Here is a 20,305-nt window from a genome sequence, read left to right as displayed (position 1 = left end):
AAGCTAAAAGAAAAGGGTTGGGTTCGTTCCTTGACGGCAAAGTCAGTTTGATCGGATGGACGTTTTGATTCCTTGGTGGTGGTCTCAACCCGAGAAAGGAGCGGGACGTTTTCTCGACGATGCCTGGCACCGATCTGTCGCAAGAGGCAGATTTAGGACACACGGGCACGGAGGGGGGGAAGGTCGAAAGAGAAAGGGAAAGGAAGGAAAAGAGAAGGAGAATCAGAAGCGAAGCGATCTCTCTCTGTTTCTCCCAGAATCGGATACGAGGAGGAGAGAGCCCGGTGGACAAGAAGGTCAGGTACGGTACTCGCACCGTTTAGTTGACGGGAGACGCCCAGGTACGTACCGTTTTTAGCTAGGTACTGACCACTAAAACACCTATTCAGGGACCTTACAGCGGCTTGTCAGCAGGTCGATTCGAAGTGGTCCAATCGTGGGGACAAACTGAGTTGGGCTTAGCATCAGAGCACGCTAAAAGGGGACCTTCCATTAGCACGGGCAGCAGACCAGAGCGCTAGACCGCAAGGGATAAGTTAGCACGACATGTAGTCACGACGTCGCCCAGGGCCCCATGCAGTTGCGGAAGCAGGGTGTTTTTCCCTTGCAGACCTTCTACCTCTTCTTGCGTACGAACCTCTACACATGGCAGATGGCGCTGACTGCGAAAGTGTAAAGGTGAGGCGCAGCTCATGTAGAGACGCCCACGGAACACAGCAGAAAGCCAGCTGCAGGTCCGCAACAAACTTCAGGGTGAATCAAACACCCGTACCTCCTTAGGTAAGGTGTCTTGAGAGGTACGTACCGCGATTTTACCTCGATGCCGTTGGGTGGTCCTTACCTTACCTTAGGTAAGGCACTTTGGATGCATTGGTGCAGCAGCACAGCAACGGCCGACAAAAGTCCAGACGATATGCAGTCCGGGGTGCAGGCATTGCATGGCGACACGATGCACTAACATCTGAAGCCCCAATTTCCCCTTTTCTTCTTTCCCGTCCCGTCGACCCTGGATCTTTTCCCAGCACCTTTCACACACTCTGGACACAAAATGTGCCCACTCGACCACTCGCGACGCCCTGGGACGCCCCTTCAACCTTCAAGCCCTGTGGGCGGCGGTCCCCGGGCGGCGTTCCCCCGGTGTGGCCCTTTGGTGGCTCTCTGTGGCCCTGCTGTCACCTCACCTTCACCTTAACGGAACCATTCACCAGTTTCGCTCGTCAATGTCAATGCCAATGCGCAGACCCGTAGCATGGTGCTAAAACACTGCTACGCTACTTACGGAACACAATCCGTTTTCCTTCTGGACCGTCGCAGGCCACCACACCACCTATGAGCTATGTGGCTTGGCTCTTTTGAACCAGTGGCAATCGTCTAGCTCGAAAGGTACGAATAACGATCCAATGCTCGGTCTCCAAACACGAGTCGCTCGTCAGGTTGTGGCCACGGGCATGGATTCTGACGATCGGTCAACTTCAGGTTGAGATGCCTGGTATACGATGGAAGGGGATCGCCATCCGTGCCTCAACACCACCACTATAATGATGGTGTAAGATGCGGTGGGCATGAAGCACGTCAGGTGGCCCTGTATTGGCTTTGACACGATTTGACGGTAAGGTAAGGTAGGGAACGGATGCAAAACGTCCCTTTTCGCATCTAGGTAAGATGAACACGATGAACCGGCATCCTTAGGTTGCCTGTCTTACCTCACCTTATCCTGTGTGTTCCATTGTTGGAGTTGCACAGCGTACCGCCCAAAGGAGTCGGAGGATTGCTGCTGTTTTCCCTAACCAACATCCAAGACATTTGATCTGATTTCCCCAGAAGACGGGAGGACTCAGAGGAACAGGAGACTGAGAGTTGGCTCCCTCAGTGCAGGTGCAGGAACAAAATGGAAACTCGGTCTTGGCCGGCTTCTGTCCCGCTTCCTTCCTTTCTTTGCCCCGGACATCCTGCGGCAGTAACGGGCCTCCGTCACTGAGAATAGCACCTGCCGTCCAATCTGAATTGCTGATGCTCTGAGCGTTGCAGCAAAAGGAAGGAACGCACCTGCTTCCCGTCCCTCCTGCCTTCTGCCACTGCCTCGTCGTTGTCTCCGGATCCTAAGATTCTCGTCTATCCCCAATAAACCTACATCAATCAATTCCCCTCTCAGCAAACATTCTCATTGCTGCCTCTCTCGTGACGCCATACATATCTCACTCAGACCCAAATCAAAGGCCCTACCAAAAGTAAAAGGTAAGATCGGTGACCGCTTTCCCCAACACCCAAATTCCTTAGCGGATGGCCAAAAGACCTAACTTTAGCAACACTGCCGCGGCACTAACACGGGCGCAGAAAAAAAAAAACCAGCCTAGAACACGCTTCGCCAGAAATCTGGACCAACCGTGGAGTGATCAACGCATTGGTGCAACACAACCAAAGACAGGCACTCGAGCATTATTATGCACAAACGTCTCCTCCCAACGCCATGCCATGCAGATCCTCCGTTTGGTCCCTTCATCCCGGCGCCCAGAAGGTCCAGGCTCGCTGATGTCCATCCAGTCACTGCCGTCAGACACTCGGAGAAGACGGCCCCCAGAGGCCCTCAGAACCCTTCAATCATTCTTTGCTACGACTCTGCGACGGTCCTTCTTCGACCTCCCTGTCGGTCCAACCGTTTTGATGCCTCCTTCTCCAGAATTACGGAGCCGCTACGGAGCTACGGGGCCATTCATCCAACATCGAGACATGGCGATGTGTCGTCTTGATCGTCGTCGGTCATTGTCGACGGGGAAGAACCGCCTTGGAACGTCCCCCCGTCACCCGTTGCCGGCTCTCAATCTGCATTCTCCATTAACAATGGAACGGAACGGCACCAAAACAAAACGGAACCACATGCCACGGACGGCGGTCCAGAACAAATTTGCCGGGCAATGTAAACAATGAACCAGGAGGACACGAGGGACGAGGAGAAAAAATCAACGTCGCACATGACGATGCCCTCACACGGACAACCCTCCTCTCTGTCTCTGTCTCCGAATCTCATATCCGTGGCGAGTGAGAGTCTACCACTTCTTTCCTTCGTCCACATGGTACCCTTCCTCTTCCCCTTCCCGGCATCCACCTCGAGCGGGCTCTAATGATTTCGCTTCCCGCTCTTGCAGCATGAAAGCCCCTGAATTGGGAAGTCATCCCCGCGTTTCATTGGCTGTCCCCATCACCAGCAGCACGAAATATCATCACAGAAACCTTCTTCTGAATAGCTCCCAGCCCGTTTCGTGCTGTCAGCTGCCGGCCCGGTGCCCAATTGAGGGCGCCTCTTTTCTTGCCCTTATTGCAAGTTTGCGACCTTCTGCTTTCTGTTACCTCGAGCGCCGTATGGATACACAATAAGTACAAGCGACACAACCTTATTCGTGTGACGTTGCAACAATACAATATTGCCGGGACCCTTCTTTTGTTTCCCCGGCATCAATCATCAAAAGCAACCAGGCAAATCAAGATGAATGGCCGCGTGCCATGGACCAGATGTCGCCGAACCGGGAAATGCCAAAATCTCTGAGCAAACAAGTGACCTGCGTCCAAGGTCGCAAAATTGCAAAATTCAACCTTCCCCTCGCCTGGGGAAATTGCACGCCCAGTTCGATTCCTACGTCGATCCTGGATGGGGGACGACGCGTCAACGGCACTTGAATCGAATTGGCTTCTTCCAGGACAAAGATCAGCACGCCATTGAAATCTCCAGCTGCAAGGAACCTGGCAAGGCTGATTGACGGCCCAAGATCAATGGCCCGTCTATCTCTTTTCTATGCCTTCGTTCAGTTCTGGGCCCCGCGACGTCACTAGCCCAGCATCACCCCAACCGTACAGTTTCGCATCAACTGTCAAATTGTTTCAGCCCGCGGCCATCATCCCTCCCGCCCGGCGTTCGTCCTGCCTTCATTCGAGGCCTCTCTCAGATGAACCACAAGTCGTTGAAGCAGCGACCAATGACGAGACGAGTGCGCGCTCCTTTCACTGCCTAGTCCCAAGGTCGTTGTGTGGAAGCTTTGACATTGCTCATGGATCAATCTGAGTCCGAAATTTCTTAGGTGTCGCGACAATGCAATATTCTGCCCACCAACGCCGCAACCGTTTTAACCCCAATCATATCCGTTCCAATCCGTTTTCTTTTCTTCTTTTCTTCCTGCGCCCCGCCTCCACATACCCCTGGCTACCGGAAAACAGAAGAAGGCCCAGATTCAGGAACGACGTTACTCTACAAATGGGCTTCTAGCTTCAGTGAGACATGTGGCTGTTTCGTGCAGACTCAAATGTGCGAATGGGGCCATCCACTAAAGAGAGAAAAAATAAAATAAAGGTGCCACAGTTATTGGGTGTCTTCTGATACGAGAGAGAGGTTCAAACTTCGTTTTTCTCGTACTCCGTACACGATCAATGAGGCTATCTGAGTGGCAAATCCAATCGCCCCCGTTACTTGCCTTCAGAGTGTGGGGTACATACGGATCCCAAGAAAAGCGTCCCGGCGGGTGCACGATGGCCTCCTCCGTACCTCACGCCCCAACCGCCGACCTCATCCCATCCCGTCTGCATGACCGTCTGATCTTGCACTGCAATCCCGCCAAGGCCGCAGCTGAACCTTTGCACTCACAGACTTGCCCACCGCATGCCGCCGACAGAACTTACACCGGGAGCCGCACTCTTGGCAGCATAAACTCCTCCATCCCATCCGCCGCAGCAGGGCACTTTTTTGAATCGTGATATCTCCTACTAACACCAAATTTCCAACTGCTAGGTGAACAGTAGGTGTCGGGTCCGGGCAGCCAATCTTCCTTCAGCCACACTCCATCCTACCGGCGACTTAAGAAGCCTCCGCCAGAAAAAGGATGACCCCCAAAAGATCCAATCCCAACAATGCCATCCATCCTCTTTTTGTGATATTTCCAGGTTTTTTCCCACGTTTCCAACATACAGCCTCACCCAGCAATCCCCCAGCAGGGCCCGAGACGCGCACGCGCCACAATCGCCATGCCTTGCCCACGCCGCCCGGAAACACCGCGACCCCTTACTTGCATTATCGCCTCGTAGGGCAGGGCAAACCGACCTCTCTCTCTCTCTCCCTCGATTAGAGTTGGCTTGTCAGTGTCAGGTAGGTAGGTAGGGGCATGGACATCGCCACGATCACGTCGAGGTCCCCCAAACCCTGCCTGGCAGCCTTGAAAAAGGGCCGTTTAAGACGGATCTTTGTTCGGAAAGCTTTTTCCATTGATCTAACAGAGATTCCGAGATGTCGTTCTAAAAATGGGTTTGGGTTGGGTCTGCTGCTGGTTTTGCCATTGTTGGTTGAACTAGCCGCAGCCGCACTCACCGTCGTAGCCGCAGCCGCAGCAGCGGGGACATTTCGCGTCAACGTCGTCAACGGTTTTGCCGCCGCGACATCACCACAACCAACCTTATCTTCATGAGAGCCATACATCACGCATTCTTCAAAAACGCCATCAAGCCGGACCAGCTGAAAAAGTAAAAAAGAACCCCAGGTTTTTGTGTGGTATATTTAGACTTGCTATCGTCCTCGTGATCCCGGCTTTCCACCCAAAAAGTCGACCGGCGGCCCCGCCTCCCACACAGGCCCCATTCCTGGAGGCGCAGCCGCGAAGAAAAACTACGCCATCCATCGTCAACGCCACCTTCCGACTTCCCCACACGCCCGTATGATAAGGCGCATTCAGTGCCTGTGATGTTGGTTGCCCGGTGAGGCTATCGCGAGATTCGGTGGTGGTCTGTCTGTACGTGGGGAAGTTGCGTCATTGTTCGTTGGCGACTTTCGTGTTGGTGCCCCTCGATAGATAGAGCTTGCCCCTCAGTGGCACTTCGTCTCCAAGAATAGCTTCGTGTGCCAGCCCCTCGGTCACGAGGCCGTGACTGTAGACTTCGCGTGCTGAAATCTGTCTTTAGACTCCCATGTTCAAAAGCCCGGTATTATCATGGCCAGGCGATTCCATGTCGGAACCCCTCGTCTTCGAAAGAGATCTCCGTGATTGTGTAGTTTTTAGAACAGCATTCGTTGGTTCATCGCTAATGTGACCAAACAGAGTCGAGGATTCGTTTTCCCTCATGTTAAATGGTCCTATGCCAATTCAAGATGCCACTTGGCAGCATGGTGGACCTGAAAAGCTTAGCCTTGCACGTGCGTGACACGACTACGGTTCTCATCGTCTCTGGGCACCGAACTGTGCCCGCAACGCCAAGATCTGCTGCCTCTCGGCCTCGGGAAGCATGTTGATCGTCTCCATCGGCAGCTCCAAAACCTGGCGCATGAGCGCTTCCGGGTCTTGTCCCATCGGCGCCGCGGCGGCAGCGGGAGGCGGCGCTCCATAGGCGGCCTGCTGCGGGGGCGGCGCGTACGGCGTGCCAGCTACCGGAGGAGTGTTGTCAGCACCCGGCACCGGCACAGGAGGAAAGCCGGGAGCAGGCTGGGGAGGGAAGCCGATCGGCGGGGCGGCTTGGGCTGGTGTCGGAGCGGGAGCACCACCGGCCTCAAGAACGGAGTGAATGGCCTCCGGGGAGACAAGGCCCATGAGAAGGAGGGCTTGGAAGACGGCGTATGCTAGTTGAGGTGCCTGTTGAAGCAGCTCCGTCGCGCGGGCTGGGTCGCTGGAGGCCAGGGCCTTCATCTGAGTGAGGATATCCAAGAGTTGGGAAGGAGGCAGGGTGTTGAGAGTACGAGAAATGGCGTCGGTGGCTGTGACGTTGGGCGGAAGCTCTTTGCCGGCGGGCAGAGGAGGGAGGGTGCCCGACGACGCGGGGATGGGAGTTGGGTTGTATCCGTTGGAAGGATGGGAGACATTGCCGCCAGTCTGCGCAATGTCAGCGTGAGTCTTTATAACTCAAATGTAGGATCAAACGCACATGACCACTATGTCCATCGTTCTCGTCGCTTCCTCCTTCGTTAGAGAAATCGACTCGCAATTTCCTGCCCATGATCTCGTAGTCGTTCAAGTTACGGACGGCCGACGCAGCGGAGTCTGTGGTTGGTGTCAGCCTTGATCAACTAATCAGGGCGCGGATGTGTTACCATTGTCGGGGTATTCTGCGAAACCAAAGCCCTTAGGTCGGCCGGTCTCGCGGTCATAAACGAGGCGGAAGTTAAGGACTTTGCCGGCGCTGCTGAAGATGTCGCTAATTTGCTCTTCGGAAAGGCCTGTCAAACGTTTAGCGCCGCGCTTTCGATACTCGCTATGCGCACGCACCGTAGGGGATATTTCCCACGAAGACCACTCTGGAGGGCGGCTTCGACATCGTGTCGTCGATTCGAGAAGCCGAGGATGGAGATGTATGGACTCGCTCGTGACTCGCTCTTCAGTATCCGTGAGAATGTAATCGGTAGGGAAATATCACGCGCCGAATGTCGTGATATCTGTGCTCTTTCCTGTGCAGGCCCGTTACTCGGTTCGGTTTCGAGGTCGTGACGCGACTTTTTCGACGTTGGTTGTCGAAGAGTCGGTTTCTTGATAGTGTCTGAGAAAGTCACTCCAGTCTTCCAGAGGTTGCAGTTTTTTGTGGGGCGCGGTAGCTCAAGGTAAGCTCGGCTTCTTCCATCCCATTGGCTGATCGGGCGGCATCCACCCTGCCCCGTGCAGACCCCTGAAGCCGCGTCTCCTAGCGCAAGTGGCAGCTGAGGGACTGCGTGGCCAGAAAATAAGTGAAGGTGGCCTCTACGACTTGCGCCCAGAGCCTTTCGCTTCACCTTGACTGACTTCCTTCTGACAGCCGCAACAGCTTTTGGTGCGAGCCTCTTGATTTTGAATTTCCGTTCTCTTCTCATGGTTCAAGCGGGGTTCTTCACTTCTTGACATCATCTTTTTTTCTCCCAAAAAAAGAAGCCCACACTCCTTTCCCATCCCTTGGCGCATCCGAGACTTGCTTATTCCCTGCTTGACGCTTTCACGAGGGCCCGCGAGGCTGTACGCAACTTGTGACAAAGATCGACAGCAGCATATCGCCAACCGACCTTCACAATGCCTGCGAAGTCGAGATTTACAAGGCTTGACGCCTTCACCAAGACGGTGGACGAGGCGCGCATTCGGACCACCTCGGGCGGAATTGTCACCATTGTGTCGCTGATTGTCGTCCTTTGGCTGGCGTGGGGAGAATGGGTCGATTACCGGAGGATAGAGATTCACCCCGAGCTGATTGTGGATCAAGGAAGAGGTATGAATACTACTGAGCCTTTTCACTGCGTTTGTGAGGAATTCGGAAGCTAATTGGCACTTCTGCAGGCGAGCGCATGGAAATCCATCTCAACGTCACTTTCCCCAAGATGCCCTGCGAGCTCCTCACCCTCGATGTTATGGATGTATCTGGCGAGCAACAGCACGGCGTCATGCACGGTGTCAACAAGGTCCGTCTCCGCCCTCAGAAGGAGGGAGGCGGCGTCATCGACGTTAAGGCGCTGAGCCTGTAAGTTACCCCTGACTTCAGCCAACGGCGCGAGATCGCGAAACTGACACAACCCAGCCACTCCAGCGACGAGGCTGCCGAGCACCTGGATCCCAACTACTGCGGCCCCTGTTACGGCGCCCCGGCCCCGCCGAATGCGCAGAAGGCCGGCTGCTGCAACACCTGTGAGGAGGTTAGAGAGGCGTACGCGCAGGCTTCGTGGGCTTTCGGCAAGGGCGAGAACGTCGAGCAGTGCACCCGCGAGCACTACGCCGAGAAGCTGGAGGAGCAGCGCAGGGAGGGTTGCCGTATCGAGGGTGGTCTGCGCGTCAACAAGGTCGTCGGAAACTTCCACCTTGCCCCCGGCCGCAGCTTCAGCAATGGAAACATGCACGTCCACGACCTCAAGAACTACTGGGAGACCCCCGACGATGCTCAGCATGACTTCACCCACACCATCCACACCCTCCGCTTCGGTCCTCAGCTTCCTGACACCGTCACCAAGAAGATGACGAAGCGCGCCTACGCCTGGACCAACCACCACGGCAACCCCTTGGACAACACCCACCAGGACACCAACGACCCGAACTACAACTTCATGTACTTCGTCAAGATCGTCCCTACCTCGTACCTCGCCCTCAACTGGCAGAAGACTGCCTCCTTCCAGGACGACGAGAGCTCTGGCCTGGGTCTTCTTGGCCACTTGAGCGATGGCAGTGTCGAGACTCACCAGTACTCCGTGACGAGCCACAAGCGTAGCTTGGCCGGTGGTGATGACTCTGCTGAGGGACACCAGGAGCGCCTCCACTCCCGCGGTGGTATCCCGGGCGTCTTCTTCTCCTACGTGAGTATTATTTACCCCTGTTTCCATACACACAACTAACATATTTCAGGACATCTCCCCCATGAAGGTTATCAACCGCGAAGAGCGTGCCAAGACCTTCACTGGTTTCTTGACTGGTCTTTGCGCTATTATCGGTGGTACTCTTACTGTTGCTGCTGCTGTTGACCGTGGTGTCTTTGAGGGCGGCATGCGCCTTAAGAAGATGCGCTCAAAGGACCAGTAGGGGGGAGATGTGGTTGTATGTAGTTTATATGTGTTGACATTTCTTACACGCTGTGCATCAAAAGTGGAGTTTGGGTGGCTTGGTAAAGAGGTTACTACAGTTGATCAATATCACATGCGCCATGGGCGTTCCATAGTCTGCATGTCCTCCTGCTTGTGCTTTATGATATGCTCATATGCCTCTAGTATCGATGAGTCCTAATTCAACCCTAAGGAAATGATAACTTCAGATAGAGTGACGCCTTGGGAATCCCCGGGCTTCGAAACAGACAATATGTCGTCGCTTGTCATCCTTGCCACCATAGATCTCCGAATCAGCATATAAGTGTCCGATGTCTTTTCCTGATGTTACCTCTCAGCTGTTCCCTCCGTACCTCTAGTCTTGGTGAAGGCCATTGAAGGACTCAAGGCTTGAATCAAGCAAAAAGGGGTCCGACCATTCTGTCGATCCCTCTATCGATTCTTCTATCGATCCTTCTACCGACCTTGCTACCGACCCTTCTGACAGAAAATCAAAATCCCATGGTTCGAATCCATGTGCCGTCCAGCCGGCGTTTTCAAGGCCATACAGTGCAGCGTCCCCGAGGCCGACCGCAGGTTCAGCGTGCGCTTCATGTGGTGTCGATGAGCAGGTTTTGGCTCGAGGACCCCGACGAGGCTGCTCCAACTCCGCGTTCGGTGCTTCAAGGGCTTGATCAATAGCCGTAGAGAAGGCTTGAATCAGCCGTTCGATGGAGCTGATGACGTCCGTAGCCAACGGTCGCAACGGAGATTTACTTCGCAGCTCGTCTGATGAAGTCGGTTCGCCGTGATGATTTTCTGGCTGGCCCTCGATGATTTCTCGACCTTCGTTCAGACAGAAATCCCGAAAGATCGACAGCGTCTCTTTCATAGTGGTATCGATATAAACCGAGCTGGGATGCGGCCTTTCGGGAAAGAGCAAGTCCCACATAGAAAACCATGCGTCGCTGGTGCCCATGCCATTAGGCGTTCTCGCGGACATCTTCTTCTGTTGGTCGAGAGTGATTCCTCCGGGTCTGGGATAATCTTGGATTTGGCATTTCTGAACCCTCGAATGCTCCAGCTGTTCTTTCTGGGTGGTGAACTCCTCTCCGCAGCTTGGACAGTAATGCGGCTGAGTATGCTTTCTAACGAGGTGTTGTTTGACGTCCTTCACTCTCTTCAAGTTGAACTGAAGGCAGTCTAAATGCTTCAGCCTGTCGAATTTGAAGAAAGGACAGGCGAGACGACGTTCTGTGTTGTCATCATCTGATTTCGGATGTCGGCGAGCATTCGGCTTCGCTTCCACGGCCCTCTCTCTTGACAACAGATCGTTATCCTCTCCAAACTTCCTCTTCAGACGTCCGTTGCTCCTCTCATTCTGGAGCGTGGCCATCGTAATGGATGTTATGGGGGAGGGGTAGCGTTTTCTCCTATATTTTCCGGCGTAAGATGCAGGCGAGTGCGCTCAGCCGTGAAAAGCTATGGAGGGGAGGTTCAATGTTAAAATCAGGGGGTGAATTAGTCCAAAAGACACTAACCGGTTCAGCTTCGGTTTTGGACAGCGTCGAGCCTGCGTACGTCTTTGGGGCACAATTGTGCGCTTCTACATTGAGGTCGAGGGTTGTGATTGGATCTGTCTCATGCGCCTCAGCATGCATGATACCCCTGTGTTTCTCTTCCGCTGATGTGTCTGCGGCGAATGAGTATTAAGAGACAATTCATAGAATAGCATTGGTCAACTAAAACTTCCGCAGATTGAGGAATATTCTTTGCTTCCATGTGGTTTGCATGGGTTCTTTCAAATCGTTCTTGTGACCAGCTAGAGCACGTCGGCAATTAACAGTAGAAGTAGTAGTCGCTGAGCCTTTTATTTATGTAAGTGAGATTATGTGGTGTAATTACGCCAACAAGAATCATCTTCAACCTTTCATCCCATGCTCTTTCTAACTCATAAATCAACTCCAAGTCAAGCAACTCCCAACTCTCCGATTCATTGACTCCGGCTCCCTACTGGAAAACTGCCTCAGGTATCAAAATATCTCCCAACTCACTGATATCGAAATCCACGAACGCATCCCAGTTCGGCTCAGAGCCTATGCCCAAGTCAGATGTCAAGCTCGCCTCGAAACTGTTGGCTTGTGCCACTGCGGTGCTGATAACCGGAATATCGTTTGTGGAAGACGCCTGGTGCTTCTCGAGGGAGGAGGGCTGAGCTGGAGGCCGGCTGCCCTGGTCTGTAGCAATGGGCTCTTCTGACATACTCTTAAGTGGACAACACTCAGTTGAGGATTGTCGCCGACTTTGGTCAGCGACAGCGGAGTAAGCTTGGATGAAGCTTTCAAGGAGAGCCTCCATAGTGTCATGAGTAGTTGTGAAGCCCGGCCCAAGTGTTGTAGGCCCCTTGTTCTCACCCGATCCAGCCGGGTAATGATTGTTATGCTGATGGTATGTCATGATCTCGGCTCTTCTGTCCCTCCAAAACTTTTGTAAAGTGGAGAGTATCTCAAGGACAGGCGAATCGACATAGGGCGAAGATGGTCTCGGCCGTCCGGGGAAGAGCACATTCCATATTGTAAACCACTGCTCTTCTGTTTGACCACGACCGGTCCTCGAAAGCGCAAAGATCTGGTCCTCTGTTGCCCCCTCAGGTGTAGTGAAGTCTCGTCTCTGGCATTGTCTATCGTTCAAGTGGTGTGCTTTCTCTTCATCCTGGGATTTGAATGCAAGGCCGCATCGGGGACAAAAGCGACCTTGCACATGCTTCCTTCTGATGTGTTGCTTGACGTCCTTGATCCTTGTGAGACTGAGTTTGTTGAGACAGTCTTGGTGCGTCATGTTGTTGACCTTGTAGAAGGGACATCCGAAATTGAGTTGATGTTTCTGCTCTGTGGTATGTGATCTCATTTTGGTCTTGGTGTTGTTGTGGCTGTGGTCATCCTTTCCATCACTTAGGTCATCTTGCACCCTCTTTCTTTTCCTGGCTGACTGACTGAGGCTGCTGAAGGATTGCGGTAGGATTCTCCCCGTGTCTGAGACTCTGGAATTGCCGTTGTCACGGATTTGAGTGCTGGTTTCTCGTGCAGTGGTTGGAGTAACTGAGACTAGATTCTTATGTGGTAGAGAAGGATCGTGAGAGCTCGCATGAAGCAAATCTGGTCCATTGGAGTACAACAGCACCTCATCCTCTTGGAGGACATGGTAATGAACGCCAGAATCCGTGCCGTCCTTGATGCGAAAGGTCTTGAGTAGTTCGTCTGTGGTACATCATTAGGAACTTCTAGCCATGGATTGGAGCTTTAGAGCCAAATTTAAGATTCACTTCTCTTTAATAGAGGGGCCTCGTCCAAAAAAAGGTCGGAAGAGTGGTTGGAAGTCATCGTGATTAAGAAACGAGACTATGCTTCTTCAAGATGGTCTGAACTCAATGAGGTCGTGGAAGAAAATTAGAATTTGCAGCCTCAAACAAGATTGGAACATAGATGTGTAGGTATATGAGCGTAAGTGTGTGGTACGGAGGTAGCCGCAGCTGTGAGGAACTTGTAGAGACAACGACGAAAATGACTGGTCACACCTCACGTGCTGTAAGAATTGTGGTTGGCACTAGGATTACTAGGACTGCTAGGATTAGAAGCAGGGGATAAGGGGAGCTGTGGAGGCGTGGAGTGAGGTACAGTCTCTGGCAGCGTCTCTGCAGCGTCTCTTCTAGAGCTACAATCACAGACCGCGGCCGCATCCTCGTACTGAGAATCTTCATAAAGAGCCGACACTGTACGGAGTGCGGATACAGCTGCAAGTTGAGACTAAGAGAGAAAAGTGAAAATGACCACACATGCTTGGTGGCCCCGGGGGAGGGGAGGTGGCGGCAATGGATGAGGAGGATTTTGATGCCATCCGGACCTGCACTCATCTGCGTTCATCAACAAGGCTGCGACCAACAGCGATTCACAATGTTTGGACACTTTTTCTTCCAACTGAACCAGATGGTAGGTAGTTGGCTTGGCTCGGCTGGACTGGGCGTGCCGCGTGCGAGAAGCGTGGCTACACAGCCTAGCCGAGCCCAGTGTCGGCGCATCGGAGCGCAGCTGCCTCCATAAGGCGGCGTCCTAGGAGGGGTTCTGACCGGAGCCGCGATCCGCCCGTCATCCGCTGGCAATGAACATAATGTTGGCCGAGGAAGGTTACTGCCGCATGGGATTCGATTTTACCCCCAAACGGTCTTGACGTTGAAGGAATACGCCGACACTAATCTTCATCTTCTTAAATCGAATAACAACTACTCATGTTGCAGTAAAGTGTCCGAAGCCTTGTTAGAGATACGTCATTTGACATTATAAAAATCTGGTGTACAAACACTTGTTCCGTTTACCATCCGTGGATGTACCAATCTAGACTCAAGGCATCGTATGCTTTTTGGCCCTCCTAAACGCCAGCTTCAGAAACACCAGAACCCTGAGCGCGGGCCCTCCTCTCTATACAATATTGTAAACCCGCTTCGCAATCATGTAACACGCCAGGCCGAATGCCAGTAGGCCTGCCGTGATAGCCCAGAACCATTTCAGGTCACCCTCGTACTCCTGACCAGGGACCCAAACGTTCATACCCCAGAGACCAGTGATAATGTTCATGGGCAACACAATAGTACCCAAGACAGTCAGCTTGCCGAGGACATCAGCCGTCTGCTCCTGCCGTTCATTCATGCGGATGTTAATTTGCGCGAGGTAGTTGCCATGAGACCGGGCCAAAATCCTAGAGGGTTAGTGGTTAGCATCAGCTCCCGACAGCTTAGATATGTAGCACTTACTTCTCGTAGTGACTGAGATTAGATGTCATTGTCACAATATGATCTTGGATATCGCCCAGATACAGTCCGATGTCAGACCTTGGAGCGACTTCCCAGCGCTCATTGCAGCGCTTCGCGAAGCCCTTGATGACATCTGCCTTGTTGCCAAGCAAGCGGTAAAGACTCATGACACGCTTACGGCAGTCGCCCACACGTCGAAGCATGTCTCCTTCGGATCCAATTGTAGTCGCAGCGCTGCTAGCCTTCTCGTCGAAGTGACCATCCTTGGAATCCTCGGAATGAGAGTGGAGTCTCAGAATAGCATCATCAATGTCGTCGACCTCATCTTCGATGTTCTGAATCAAGGGAACAAAAACGTCGGTAATATCGTCAATAATGGCGTAGGAAATCCAATCGGAGTTGACGATGAGATAGTCCTTCAGCTGGCGAATTCTTCGGCGTACGTTGGCAGGGTGTGGTGTCATGGAGAAGTGAAAGCTGATGACGCCCTCACGGAACACAATGACATACATGTTGACAGGCTCCAAGTAATCCTCGCTGTTCTGGTCTTGATCGAAAGATCGGTAGTTGACGAAGTAGTAGTGTCGGAATAGCTCCACTTTCTCTCGAGCCTCCTGAACCATGATATCTTCGGCGGTAAGCGGGTGAATACCGAACGCCTTGGATAGTACCTTCATCTCTGCCTCGGTCGGGCTGAGCACGTCGAGCCACCATACTGGTCGCTCACCGTACTTAGGGGTCTTGACGAGCAGTTCTGGGGTTTGAGTGGTCTGATTGCCCACGACCGGCGACCTCACCCCGGTGGGTGTACGGTGAAGGGATCCAGCTCGTGAACTGCCACCAGACGTCTTTTCCGGTGATATATGGCCATGAATTGGCTGAGTGCTGGCAAGAGATGGCTGTCGAGTCGGCGCTCGGGAATCTCCATTCTGGCCACTGTGTGAGTGCTGAGTAGTGGCATGGGATAATGGCACATGATCGCCGTCTTCGTCACTGTCCTCACTCTCGTCGTCGGAGAGAAGGCGGGGTTCAGGGATGAACAGCTCTTGGAAGTTTCCGCCCGGCTGCACGAGTTCTGAGATAGTCTGGCTGTGAATGGTGCTTTGGAACTCCTCGTTGAAGTATGTGAATCGGTAAGGCGACTCTTCCTCTGAGCGGTACCATTCTCGAGTGACGGGACGCAGACGTCCGTTAATGAGCTGAGGCTCTGTAATTCGCTTGACCCGTCGTTCATCAGAACGTCCCTCCTTCTCAAATCTGCTCCATTCCTCGAGGATAGACAGATCAGGCCAGCGGCGACGACGTCGCCTGGGCCTAGGCTTGGCCGTCGGGTCCTGAGAGGAGTGCATTTCCTCCTCTCCGATCTCGGATATCCCACTCGGGAAACAGACGTCCTCCTGAGCGGTCAAGGCGATTGTGTTCCTCCGCGCCAAATCCGGCGACTGCTCCATTCGAGATTCGTGGTCCGAGTGCGAGGCATGACTGTTCCTGCGACTTCCGCGGGGCGATACTTGAATGTTGATCTCGTCATCGTGGATCATAACGTCGCCGAAGCTCAGATTCAACGGGTCGGAGGGTCGGAATTGCGGCGACCCGGGCATGGAAGGAGGATAGTTGACGTTGTAGCTGTCGCCAGGGAAAGACGGCGCAAGCTTCGTTCGAGAGGATCTGCTGGAACCGCGACGGCTTACGCGCTGGCGAGGGTCGCTCGAGCCATATCCGGAGAATACAGGAGCTGTTGCGGTGCGCTGGATTGACCTGGACAAGAGCGGAGCGCCCTCATCCCACGACTGCTCTCCATCCTCTCCGCTTTCACCGACGTAGGCGTTGCGCAGCCGGCTGCTCGTCTGCGGTGTCGCAGTCGGGTACGGACCGGAAGGCGTCATGATAGAAGGCCGTCGAATTCGGAGCGGTTGCTGCTCTCTAGAGCTTGGCATTAGCACGGTTCGCGCCTCAGGACAGGGTGCGAGCTTACCTGTGATCCAGGAGCGCCTCGCTCTCAATGCTGGTGTTGCTCAGATTAGAGCGATGAAGGTAGAAGTCGTCTCTGTCAGTCGAGTGCTCCTGAGCTTCGTCGTGCGACTCTTCGGGCAAGACAGCGAAGGACTTGCGGCGGTTGCGCTTCTTTTGTCCGCCGCGGTGGTTCTTTCGCCGTCGAGGCTTATGCTGTCCGTTCTGGTCATTACCATTCGCATTCCCAGGTGTCACGGGTGGTGGTGCCGTCGAGCTAGAACCCAGGGCATTGGACTGCCTCCGGGGCGTTGGTGTTTGCTGCTGCTGGTGGAGATGAGCAGCCAAAGGTTGAAACTGGTTGCCAGACATGTTGAAGGAGGAGCAAAATGTCACACCGTCTTGTTGGAACGCTTATGTACGCGATTACGGTGGTGCCGTGGGTCGGCGTCAAGCAGACGCAGGCTAGGCCGTCGGCCTACTGCTGGGGTTTTTGGTGGCGACGGGGCTGATTCCACGTGAAGGTGAGGTGTGACTGCGTCGACGGGACTCCGGTTGACGGGGGTCGACCTCAGCCGTGTTTGCTTTTCAGTGGAGCGTGCTGGGAAAGGAGCTCGTCAGGGAGATAACAGCGACGATATCGTTTTCAAGGCTTTGCAAGGGTCGGGAAGGTGGAAAACGTGTGTGTGAGGCGAGCGGTAATACGTGGCAGTGGAGCCAAGTCGAAGGATTCGTTGACATGAGAAATGGTGGAAGTTGAGCGATTGGAAGGCGAAGAGACGGGAAGGAAGAGCGGCAGCATGTAAGGCACAGAGCGTCAGACTGGAGACCTGGACTTCCTCGAGGATGGATGTTTTGCGCGGGTTGGCGGCTGGCAGCTTGGGAAGAAAAGTCTGCCGATCGAATGGGAATTGGAGATAAAGGCGATGCATCCGTTGCTTTCGGTGATGTCAGTGGGAAACTGGAACAACCCAGCGCCTGTGGCTCGCCCAAAGGCTAAGCTGCTTTTAGCGGAGACAGGACCCAGCGCACCCGTGGCACCGTGGGACCCGACACCTTCATGGCTGAGACCCCGCCTCATTGGCTCCATTGGCCTCTCAGAGGTCCGAGAGCAGCTTCCAAGTTCCCTGGCTTCACAACCGGCCACCTCTGAGCATTCGCCTGTCGGTGATTCAGTCCCGCCTGCAGCAAGGAAGCTGATTGTGAGAGCCACTGAGCTGTCATCCCCGCACTCAGCAGTGGAGTCACTGTGGCTCTCTGAACCGGGCACCCCTTCAGTGTTGCGCATCGCTGATCTCCAGGTGTTCTTGTGCTGCCCACAGTCTTCCCTGACGCATTAACTTGCATCCACCAGCCTTCAATCCGTCCGTCTTAAACTGGACCTCTTCTGGTCGTGGCTGGAACGGCACTTTGCCTCACCGCTCGGAGATGGATGCTTCAGGCAGGTGGGCACACGACATTCCAGAGGTCCAAGGCCTGAGTGCCGGTACCATCCCACCAACCGTTTGGAACCATGTGAATTATCGACCGGTACCGGACAACACTCGAGCTCTACCTAGGTAAGCTAAGCTCGCACACACGCCAAAGACGGAAGGATTCTTTACACCTCCGGAAGACAATGTGCCTGAACCAAAGTCGTCCGATTTCACAATCAGCTATGGGTGTGCCACATGGACAGGAGCGGCTTCGGCGGGAGCTAAATCATGACAGACTTGGCTATACTATAGAAAGTAGACTATGAATTCCAGGATAGAAGACGTTTGTAAAAGGTGTTTACATCGGAAGACGGCAATTCGATGTTATGATTTAATGCAGAGACCCGTCAGAACCGATCTCCAAATGGCAGATCGATGGTACGACATGACTTGGCACAGAAACTCAAATACAACTACCCTAACCCACCGGGGCACTCTTCCTTCGTTTAATTTGCCATTCCAGACATGTCAAGAGAATAGCTTGGCTGTTATCAGCAAGCGGATGGGAGCAATGGTTCATGACCATCGAATGTGTAGCTGTTTAAGTCATGGCAATTCTTCACCAATACATCAACTCATCGAACGAATCTCGACTCGTCAAGTATCCTCGAAAAGCGCCTTTGTTCTTCCAGGTCCAAGGGCCATGCGCAATGACGACTTGGAACATCTAAACTTTTGGGGTACCGTCTATGCTTTTGTCCATACTACGCCCCGATATCAAAAATGCCAATTTACACATAAGAAAAGTCCGACAATTGCCGTACCAATGCCCTATCTCCACCTCTTCTTTCACACATTATTACGCCTCCTTCACTGAAAGCTCCACAACTTCGTCAGTAGGCTGTCCTGAACGCCAGACTCTGGATCGTTCGGCAGGAACACCCTCTTGGGAATCTGGTACTCAATCACGGGCGGCTTCTTGACCATCTTGGACATCTCTGCCTCGAGCAACTGCACAAACTGTTAGTCGGTCTTCTTGAAAGAAGCCTTGTGAAGATAACTTACACTGCTGTAAGAGTGGTCTAGGAAGTCCTCAATGTTGTAGGACTGCTTTGTGAACTGCTCAGACATGATCTTGGCAATCGTCGCGACGTTGGGGTGGTAATGCGACTGCAACTGTACGATCTCCCACAGGCAGCTGTCAATCGCGTGTGTCTCCATCGGGTCCATCTCATCCTCCACGAAAGGGTCATCCAGACCCTGCGTCTCCATGAGAGCCTTGACATCCGGGTCTCTCGTCTCTCTGTGGATCATAAAGGTGCACAGCGGGTGCCTCTTGAAGATGTTGTACATCCACGGCACTATAAAGACGATGGCGCTCGGAGGCGCGTTGAGACTGAGTCGCGCCAGCCGCTTGATAAAGCTCGCCACCAGCACCGCCGGCAAGTGAGTCGACGCGAGGAAGGTATCCATGAGGCGGAAGAATCTTGAGCGGTGCTTCGAGTGAAGAATGTCGCGGTCCAACAGGGAGTAGAGCTTCGTATAGAAGGAGGGGTAATCGAGGTTGCGCTCCTTGATGAGGTAGAACACACCGGACAGAGCAAGCAGCGAGATCGAACCGCCGGCGTCGTATGAGTCTGTAAGGAAATCGGCAAGCAATTCCGGCCTGATGAACCAGGGAGCAATCTCAGTGGACATGACGTCCAAGACCTGCTTACGCTGTTCCCTGGTCGACGCCAGCTTCAAAACGGCGAGCCAGGCGTCCTGGCCTTGCCTCTTGTGCTGGTGCAGGGAGTTGAGGTTGTGTGACTTCTTGCTGGGCTTCTCGATGTAGTAGTTCTCCAGTTCTGTTGGCACTTCGCCAATGTTTGACAACAGTTCAAATGCATCGTCAAAGAGCTCCTCTTTTGACGCATCGCCAGCTTCGTCGGCCATGGCCCTGCTTATTGTCAGTACCGAAAAAAAAAACCTTGCCTCTAAGGACGTACTTGATGGCTTTTAGTGTGTAGAATCTGATGTCGTCGTATCCACCCAAATACTTTTCCACAAACTCAACACGAGCATCGTCGCTGTCTGAGCTCAGAAGACCCGCGAGGATGTCTTGGAGGAACTTTTGGGGAAAGGTGTACTCCTCTCTGTCATTCAGGTGCTGCGCCTCGGCCTTGAGGCACCGCATAGCCAAAGTCAACGCCGTCGACGCCAGGTCCTCATCGCCCAAAAGTTCGATGAGCAGCGTCTTGTACTCGGAGTACCGGTCCTTGAGCCACTGTGCGACAACCGATTCCTTCTCACTCATGCCCTTCTTCTTAAGGAGAGCACCGGCGGAAAGTAATCTCACGAAAACTCTGCAAAGAGCAACGGATGCCAGGGTTGCTGACTCGGGTTCATCGTCGGAAGTTTTGGCGATCTGAATCAGCTTTGTGATGTTGTTATAGTTCTTCTTGGACTCCAGAATCTCATTCTCAAGCAGCAGGATGTCGGCCTGAGGGTCGCTCTCATCGCCGCTGCTATCAGTTTCCGACTCGGACTCGGACTTGGCGCGCTTCTTCGAATTTTCCTTGACGGGGACTCGTTTCCTCTTCAGGCCTTCGCCTGATGCTTTGGAGGGCATTTTTGTTGATTTTTCCGTGTGAGTTGATGTTGTTTGATATC

General features: G+C 53.5%; 4 protein-coding genes across 4 annotated transcripts; 1 reads left to right on the top strand and 3 right to left on the bottom strand.

The window, feature by feature from the left end:
- Positions 1-6,188: 6,188 nt before the first annotated feature.
- On the bottom strand, positions 6,189-7,278 carry CkaCkLH20_02564 (RNA-binding protein; the record flags this gene model as incomplete). Its single annotated transcript, XM_038885283.1, has 4 exons — positions 6,189-6,836; positions 6,889-7,004; positions 7,055-7,180; positions 7,230-7,278. The coding sequence occupies 4 exons, from the start codon at positions 7,276-7,278 to the stop codon at positions 6,189-6,191; spliced, it is 939 nt and encodes a 312-aa protein (XP_038749214.1).
- A 719-nt stretch (positions 7,279-7,997) lies between these two features.
- Positions 7,998-9,485, top strand: CkaCkLH20_02563 (copii-coated vesicle membrane protein; the record flags this gene model as incomplete). The annotated part of the gene is made up of 4 exons (XM_038885282.1): positions 7,998-8,190; positions 8,259-8,439; positions 8,497-9,262; positions 9,312-9,485. 4 exons carry the CDS (start codon positions 7,998-8,000, stop codon positions 9,483-9,485), a joined length of 1,314 nt encoding a protein of 437 aa, XP_038749213.1.
- Positions 9,486-13,956: 4,471 nt separating this feature from the next.
- CkaCkLH20_02562 (CorA-like Mg2+ transporter) lies at positions 13,957-16,610 on the bottom strand (the record flags this gene model as incomplete). Its single annotated transcript, XM_038885281.1, has 3 exons — positions 13,957-14,233; positions 14,289-16,211; positions 16,264-16,610. 3 exons carry the CDS (start codon positions 16,608-16,610, stop codon positions 13,957-13,959), a joined length of 2,547 nt encoding a protein of 848 aa, XP_038749212.1.
- A 1,913-nt stretch (positions 16,611-18,523) lies between these two features.
- CkaCkLH20_02561 (uncharacterized protein) lies at positions 18,524-20,264 on the bottom strand (the record flags this gene model as incomplete). Its single annotated transcript, XM_038885280.1, has 3 exons — positions 18,524-18,664; positions 18,719-19,592; positions 19,642-20,264. The coding sequence occupies 3 exons, from the start codon at positions 20,262-20,264 to the stop codon at positions 18,524-18,526; spliced, it is 1,638 nt and encodes a 545-aa protein (XP_038749211.1).
- Between the last annotated feature and the right edge of the window lie 41 nt (positions 20,265-20,305).

Source organism: Colletotrichum karsti, assembly GCF_011947395.1.
Source record: "Colletotrichum karsti strain CkLH20 chromosome Unknown Scaffold6, whole genome shotgun sequence".
Taxonomy (NCBI): Eukaryota; Fungi; Ascomycota; class Sordariomycetes; order Glomerellales; family Glomerellaceae; genus Colletotrichum; species Colletotrichum karsti.
This window is presented reverse-complemented; position numbering and strand designations above follow the sequence as displayed.